This window comes from Medicago truncatula, chromosome 3, assembly GCF_003473485.1.
Source record: "Medicago truncatula cultivar Jemalong A17 chromosome 3, MtrunA17r5.0-ANR, whole genome shotgun sequence".
Lineage (NCBI taxonomy): Eukaryota > Viridiplantae > Streptophyta > Magnoliopsida > Fabales > Fabaceae > Medicago > Medicago truncatula.
The window spans coordinates 46916581-46925281 of NC_053044.1; the positions used below are offsets into that span (position 1 = coordinate 46916581).

The 8701-nt window shown below is 34.1% G+C and overlaps 1 protein-coding gene across 1 annotated transcript; it reads right to left on the reverse strand.

The window, feature by feature from the left end:
* Window positions 1–1536: 1536 nt before the first annotated feature.
* Window positions 1537–7635, reverse strand: LOC11446473 (UDP-rhamnose/UDP-galactose transporter 6). The gene is made up of 6 exons (XM_003602459.4): window positions 7364–7635; window positions 6276–6482; window positions 4566–4750; window positions 4272–4472; window positions 3756–3917; window positions 1537–2153 (listed from the first exon to the last, which is right to left on the reverse strand). The coding sequence occupies exons 2-6, from the start codon at window positions 6403–6405 to the stop codon at window positions 1824–1826; spliced, it is 1008 nt and encodes a 335-aa protein (XP_003602507.1). The 5' UTR covers window positions 6406–6482; window positions 7364–7635; the 3' UTR covers window positions 1537–1823.
* Window positions 7636–8701: the final 1066 nt, after the last annotated feature.

Sequence of the window (8701 nt, forward strand, 5' to 3'; positions counted from 1 at the left end):
TGATAAAATTAAAAAGAACAAATTTCTTTGATAAATAATTATTTTGTCCAATCTCAAGATTTTTGAATTTTCTCCTACTTTTATTTTTAATGTCTTGAAATTTTACTTGAGTTTTCTAATTTTTTTTTTCTTCTTATGGGGCTTAGCCCCTTTTATTCACCAAAAAAGTTGTTATTTAACAAACTAATTTTTTCTTTTCTGAAATAAAAACGCAAAACACACATATCACTGAACTCAATGACCCATACTTCTGAGTCCTGATTGCATGGAAGAGTATTATGAATTTGTCTCACTTTAGTTATTAAAAATTCGTTCATTATATGAAAATATAAATCAGAGTGAAATTTCACATAAGATATAAGAGAAATCCTCTATTTGGAACTTGCTGCAAAACTCCTACATTCCGACCGGATGGAATAAATGCAATTCCACTTATAATAGTAGTAATTCACTACGCCAATTATTTCCAGCCTTTCTTAAGACCATGGCGTCCCGTCGCCATAAAATTTCATGTCTCAAATAAATCCATAGGGTGAAACATTGTCCACATTCATGCAATGCCTATGGCCAATGTCTTGAGCTGTATAACCCAAATATTTGTTTAATACTCGTAGATGATGTTCTTCCGTTCCGGGGGGGGGGGGGGGAGTTAATTCACTTTGAAGCGGGAAACTTTGGATCAATCGTGTGCACCGCGTATTCTTCTCTTAAATGCGAAAGAAACATCTTACACAACAAAAAGAAGAACACTGCCACCAACGCCTCCTTCAAAATAATCCAAGACTTGCAAATACAGGAAACACAAAAGAGTTCTTAAAAAATGCTTTGAAATTAGCGAATACAAAAGAGTTCTTAAAAACTTACGTAAAAGCCCAAAAAATGCAAGGTTCTTTTGCTTTCTCTAATTAAGGAAAAACATAGGGAAAATAAGGAAACGTTGGAGAACAAGGGGCACCCTTCTGTTCTGCCATCCGACGTTCAAACCCGACTGTGGAGTTGCGCAGCGGAGGTGAGCGCATTTGGCCTTTCTACTTTAATAATTATAAAATAAGTTGTTTTTCTGAAAGGCAAAGTGTTGGCTACATGGAGCATTTTGAAGTGTGCGATGAATCAAATGGAGCAGAGTGAGTGAAAGTTACATGACTTTCACACACTAAAGTTAGATTGGGTCCCGGATCCATGTCTTAACTATTACTCTTGACATTTTCATTGTTGTATAGAAAAAATTTGCAAGAAATTACGATGTTTAATATTTTCATTGTTACATTTCTCATAATCAAATTTTGTTATAGGAAAATGCTAAAGAGTGTTCCTTAGGCCAAACATAGTTAGCATGACCCTTTATTTTAAATTTGTTCAATGGCACTCGTTATAGTTTAAATGTGAGAAAAAAAAAAAAAATCTATTTTAAGGAGGAGTCTAAGCACCAGTTACTTAAACCATAATTATTGGTCACTTACCAGCAGAGATTCCAACATGTGAACCCCCAACAATGCAGTCAGTTATCAGAAGCAGACAGTTGACAAGTGCCAACCATGAAGACAAAAATGGAATAAATTTTTACTATAAAAAGTAACAGTAACATCTATTATAAAAAATTTGGAACATAATGTAGATCCCTCTTCCAAAATAAGAGTTGTCCTCCTCTCTCCCTCTCAAACAATTCCTTAACACAAAAGGCAGAGATATGTCAACATGATCTATAAATAATTGGGAATTCCCTCAAGGTATAAAAGAAAATGAATCAGCTCGCCTAAAGGGCGCATGATTTTCCTATGCACTTCACCAAAAGTTTAATCACTTCCTTTCTTGTAAGCCTATTTTTATACCTTCTCAACTGATTCAGAGGACACAGGCACCGCAGCATAATCTTGTGTTTTACTGGTAGGAAGGGAAAAGCTACGGCGCTCCTTACCCCCTGGCTTAGAAGAAGCATTGCCATACCAAATCATTCCCGCAATTGCGATTGCCATGCCTAGAACAACATGTAGATTGAGGCCCTCTTTTCCAAAGAAAATGAACCCCATGAATAGGACCAGAATAGTCTTCATATGGCCAAGGACTTGGAATGATACGGCCGTAAACCTACCAATGCAGATGAACTGGCTGAGATTTGTTCCTACTGCGATAGTGCAAGACAGAATGATGAACAACTGCAGACACCAGGAGCAGATCAGCTTAATAATAGTTTTCCAATAGTCAAAACAGTAATCATGGTTGTTTTTATGAGTGAAGGTACAATGCACAGTTTTAAAGTTGACATAAATGGGTATGCGTATTTGGATCCCCCCTTTTTTCTAAGGTGAATGTCAGTGTCATTTTCAGAGAGAGAGAAACAGGAAAAAACGTGCAGACTGCAGAGTATAAGTCCATGCACAGTAAACAGTTTCTCTCCACAGAATAAATTGTGTTTCTATAAAATGAGTGTTTGTCCTATGGCCAAGGGATAAGACCCAAGTTGAAAAATACAGAGAATTATTGCTAGAACTTTACCAGATATGGTTCTAAGGTATGCCAGGGATGGACCCACACAAATTTAGTATGTACTGTGAGTAACTAGTTATTCATTAGTACAAAGTGTCAAGTATACAGAGCTTTTGTGAACTAAAGGAAGAGCTTTTGTAGATTTATAACAATGTTGGTGTATATGTATACTACTAAATATATCTGGCATGACTCAAGCAACGTCATAACCCCAGGAAATCATTGTAGAAGCAGAATTGGCAAATCAGGGTAGATAAAACACGAACCTTCCAGAAATTATATATGGGGGGAGCACAGGATACATAAAATGAAACAAGTATATGAAACTAAGTAAAATCTTCATCGCAGGAAGCTCGCAAAAAAGTAATTTAAGAAAGATTGTTTGTCCTCTAGATTTAAGCATGATAACCAGGCCTCATAGATCTTACGTTCTTAGTAGAATATTGCTAATAAAATGCAAGTGTTTTCAGACTAGATTGGTCATATAAGAATATGAAGTACTTAATTCACACTACTTCACTTAGATTGGGTATCTAAGTGAATTTAATGATTTGGCTAATGTCCCAAGCAGTACAAATTTATACAAAATACATAAATAATTATGTCCACTTTTCAGGATTACTTTCTTTACTCTAACATTATGGAAGAAGAAGATACTGTTAGCCATAGAGAATTCTCTACATTTGTGAAGAATGAACCTCCACCTCTTCAAAGAGACTTGAAAGGAAGTTTTACATTTCAAATTAAAAAAATTGATGGGCATGAATGGAAGTTAACTGGATTTGTTACAACACCTACTTCAAATGCTACTTACAGTCTTCTCCTAGACAACCAGCAAATTTGGATTTTTGAATTTGATATACTATTTATAAATTTAGGCTGCAAGCAATGCATGCACGACTTACAAATTTAAAACCGAGTCGGTTGTGAAGTAGTGTGAATTAGTTAAGCTTAAACTAGCCTATAGTAAACCTTGGGATCTTTTCTCAATATTTATTTAGCAACCTGACACTGAGTTTAGGAAGTAAATTTCACACCAAGTTAAATAATAGGCTATGTGTAAACAGTAACTGAAATTTTGTATCGAACAGGAAATTTTCCACGCAAGCACACATTATAGAGGACTAGTCCCTAAGCTTACAAGTTATTTTAATATAGTTCAAAATTCTTCACCTATGAAAGAAAGGGCAGTCTAAACCTTAGTTATATAAATAAACTTTACGAGTGTCTTCTCTCACAACGGAACATTAAAAAGAAATAGAGAAACTTACAGTGGATGTCAAGCCATAGTCATATGCATCAACTCGTTTGTTTGTCAGCCAATAGTCCATAAAGGGGCCTACTAGCAGTAAACTTGCTGCCTGTGCTGGTGCAGTGTGGCCCAACAAGTTAAATGATCCAATAGAATATTTCCTCTGAAGAAAATGCACATACTGCACAGACGTAACATAAAATATCAATCAGCCCAGTAAAACCTAGAGCACGAGAAACCCAAACAAAAGAGGAAGAGTTCGAAACATGATAAACATTTATCTAAGACTGCTTATGATGAAAATGGAGAAAAACAGGAAAATTTGTTGAAAAAGGCTCCCCAATTTATCACATTTTTAAATCTCTAACAAGATGATTAATTCTTACACGCATGCTTATTTCTTATAAGCATCATGAACCTATAAATGAATATATTTACTTATCTTGAACAGCCTTGGTGACATGGAAATCAAATTGGTCAGTTTCTATCTCCCAACTAAGATTCAGGTTTGATATAGTGTCAGAGTGTTACTTACATACTGCTGCAGTGCTGTGCTACAAACTGCTATGACAGCAGCTATGAAACCCTTTGTGTTGACACTGACATCAGTGACTGTACAGACCGCAACACCAGCCAAAACCAGGATAATACTAAGCTTAGTATCCCTGGAATATCGCACATTGTCCAATACAACTTCTAGGAGACAAGATACTGGGATCATAGTCAGCTTAGCAATCTGACAATTTCATTTCAAAAGGAACTGTTATAAATGCTCATCTTTTCAAACAAAGTTTAAAATTTGATACTCAGCCAAAAGCCCAAATTTTACCTGATAGAAACCGACAGAGTTCCACATTAAACTCACATTCATGCCAACAATGGAGCAATTTGCAAATAAGACAAATTTGATGATATCAGATTTAGGAAGGTGAGAGGTCTGGATATATCCCAGCGATTTAAGAACGACCGTCAACAAGGTTGTTGTGGCAAAATGCATTCCAGTTAAAGTTGTGGCTGCATAATAAAATTATAGAAAGTCAGGAATTTAGCATTTCGGTTCAGAAGCAATTCATAGCATTACAAAGTTAATACTGGAAGAAAAGATAAACCACGTTATTATTTGGTTGGGTAGTTACTAGTAATAGAAGAGATTTTTAACTGATCATCTAATGCTATTCTCAGTACTTTAAAACTGCGGTAGCTGTGGGACATATAAATTGAACAGTAATACTTCCATAGTCAATGTCAAAACCAAAAATCACAAGTTGCTTCAAAACGCTAACCTAGCGAAAATTCTAAATGCCTATCTCTGATATCACAACAAACCTTTTGGATCGGGAAAAAATCGCACATTTCCCTCAGATTTTTGGATTGAACATCACAATTATAAAAAGTTTGTTTAGGTCGTACAACATCGACATACAATCTGCTAGCATACCTTCTTCTCAGATATTTCTTTCTATAGCACTTTTTCGCTCTATAATATTGCTTATAAGGTACAAGCATAATCAATGCTAATTTTCTCTATTGGAATTATCAACAACTATAAATATAATGGATGCATTTTTCAAATACGAGGAAAAGTTTAGTTTATATTGAACACCATCAATTACTGCCAGATACAGTACAATCGACAGCACATGTTAACTTAAAGTATTATTATAATTTCTATAAAGAGAATGAAATGAAGTTGTGGAGTATACTATTGAAAGTCTATATAACAATTTTCCACCAACTGTATCAAATACCACCCTTTAGGATATTTTCTACGTGGTTATGCATATCAAATTTCTAGTCCATCAGGTTATTATTAGAGTAAGCACAGCAGAATCAGTACCTCAAAGGTAACTCAAGCAAAGCTATTTAAGTTGTACAATCTGACTGAATATAAAGTGAAATATACACATAAAACATCAAGTATATTATACTAAAAACGTTTTCTCCTTTTTCCACAAAACGAGTACATGCATGTATCATACCAAAAAGGAAAGCACAAAATTAGTACTTTATTTTTTTCTTGGGTTACCATGATATTGGTACGAAGTTTCCACCGCTGCTTAGCAGTGACTAATGTCCGTCGGGGAACCTGTGGGGCACACAAGGTGGGTTCTCCCCCTCCCAACCTAGTTTTATCCATACACGTGGGTCAGGAATCAAACCCCTGACCACATGCTTAAGGGGTTCAAGTCCCTTACCACTTGGACCAATCCATTGTTGGTTGAAATTAGTACTTTATATCCAAACAATAAATGGAAAAAAAACACTACATTTTTAAATGAGAAATGATATTCGTACAACCATTTTGTGACAACCCTCTCTCTCATATTCTCATTGTGTTCTTACCGTCTCTCTTCCTTTCTCTCTCTCTCTCTCTCTCTCTCTCTCTATTGTTTTTGACCAATAAGAAGAGAGAAAATGAAGGCTGTCCCAAAAGTTGTCACAAAAAGGTTGTACAAATATCACTATTCTTTTTAAATTAAACGACTAACCAACCAAGATTCAAAAGTGGTAAGAAAATGGAAAAAGACATGACCCATACCGAAACTAAAACCATATGTGGCCATCAGGGCTTTGTTCACAAGGATTATTCCCACAGACGTAACGACGTTAAACAACCATGATGCTGCATCAAGGGAAGCCTTCCTATCACCCTTGCTTGCAGATGACATATTGAACTAGAGCTTCCAATATTCAAACTTGATTTTTCACTGGTCTGCACCACAAGTTCAAAAGCGCACGGCTTTACCTGTATGGAAAAAATAAATCATCAAAAGAAGCTCGCATATTTCTATAAAAGCAAAATCCCCAACCCACTCCACAAGCAATTTTATTTTTATTTTTTTGGAAAAAACAAGGATCTAAAACAACAGAGATTTTTGTCTTGATTGTAAACGGATGTAAAAAAAGGTACCATAAACAATTAGACTGCATCAATTTATATCCAAACATATATATATACAAGAACATTGTGAACAAATGAACACAACAAGAAATGAGTAAAAAACTGTTTGAATGTGCGAGGTCCTGTCACTATGGTCCCTAAATGTATCAAAATTGCAAACACATCCACAAGCGTCTCATTTATTAGTCATGTTGGTCTTCAAACCTTTTTTACATAGTCAAATTAGTTCTGAAATGTCTTTTTTGGTTGGTCAAATAGGTACATTAAATTAAATTATTAACAAAAGAGGGGCCTGGAAGTGTTTGCAAATTTCTTAACAGAGAATTCTTCACTTTTTTTGGTCAAAACATCTCAAAAACTAACATTGAAGTTAACGATGTATAAACTAAACTGCAATTAACTACAATCAAATAAAAATCCAATGAATAAAACGCGATAATCAGCAAAATGAAACCAGAATAGCACAATTCTCATCAGATCCATCAAGTCAAAACAAACAATTGCAGATTTGAACTTCAAATTAAACCAAAATCACGAAGTTACAATACCAATTATCAAAGCTGAATTAATAACTTGACCAAAAAGTAACACAATCCAAAACACAGATCCACGATCCCTAAGAATTAAGAAACCATACAAATCCCAAATTCACAAAAAGTCTAGCATATGATATACAAAATCATAAACGAATTCATGAAAAAACTTCACGAATCGGAGAAACAAACCTGTGATGTGTGAAGGAACTAAACGACGCGGCGTTTAGAAGAACGCGACGTCGTTTTGGTTAGAGAGAGAAGTGAAAAATGAAAAAATTTTGGTTAGAGTTTGAGTTGGTTGAGTTGCGGGGGGGTTTTGAAGTTGAATTTAAAGGGTGCTTTGCGTTGAGTAACGTCCAGATTCAGAGATCGAAGAAATGTGAGTTGCGGGGAAAACAGAACAAGAAAATTGTGAGTAAACGGTATCTCTTAAAAGAATATTACTAGTCAACTTCAATGCCTGCTTCTTGCATCTCAATTAGTGTAATAATTCACTAATTTAGGCAAAATTATTTATGCTTTAGTAGTACATAATTAAATAACCTTACTCTTAGGGAAATTTTTTATTATTTTATTTTTAGGAAAAAATGTTATCGATTATTGAATATTGATTACATTACTATGCTTGGTGTGCAGAAAAATGATATGCGACAGCTTTGAAAAATGAATCCGTTTAACTTAACAATTTTGGTGTTATCACATGAGCTAGACTTTAAGAACTTTTTTTTATGGAACTTTAGGAGCTTTAATCCCCTATGAATTAGCCCATTTATAATAGTGGTCCTTTTTCTCAATTTTGACCAAGTTATAGATGGTGTGCATGCCACGCGTGTAATTACCTATTTTAAAAATAAAATTAAAAGCCACGTGTATAAATTTTAAATTAAAAAATAAATAAAAATGCCACACAATTATTTATGAAATTAAATAAACGAAAAAAATTTCATAAATCTTCATCATCTCGGCACATGATTCAACCTACAAAAATATCGTTTATTGGCAATAAAGTAATCTCACATCAATACATCATCTCTACACATGCACACTTAAGCCTTTTTATTATTACTTTATTGTTACCCTAAAGTTGTTTTACATATGCATCCAATTGTGCATCACTATATGTATGTTGAATTTAGAAAAAACACACTTGTTATATTCCTTGATGTGGTAATGTCCTGTTTGACGATCAATATATGATAGAAATATGATATGACGTGGAATTGTATTGAGACATGATAAACATTAATCGTATCATATGTTTTTGATGCACACATGATAACACATAGTATATCATTATTTTATTATAATTAAATGAGAAATTTACTCTCGTAATTAATTAAATATTTTAAAAATGACATGTAATTAATTATAAATAAGTAAGGAAAGAAACCTTTTTAAAAACGGCAGAACATCACGTTGATAAATAAGGAATAAATTTCTAATCCTATCATGATAGTAGTTTCTAACACAACTTACTCAAGATAAAATTACAAAGGCAAGTCACCATAGAATAAGAAAATAGTTTAT

What these genes read in the sequence shown, in the direction of transcription:
- LOC11446473 (XM_003602459.4), bottom strand. Translation starts at nt 6,405, where the DNA reads ATGTCATCTGCAAGCAAGGGTGATAGGAAGGCTTCCCTTGATGCAGCA. An exon ending in CACATATGGTTTTAGTTTCG is followed by an intron (nt 4,751 to 6,275) that starts GTATGGGTCATG and finishes TTTATTATGCAG; the next exon opens with CCACAACTTTAACTGGAATG. An exon ending in ACTATGGCTTGACATCCACT is followed by an intron (nt 2,154 to 3,755) that starts GTAAGTTTCTCT and finishes TGGTGTCTGCAG; the next exon opens with TTGTTCATCATTCTGTCTTG.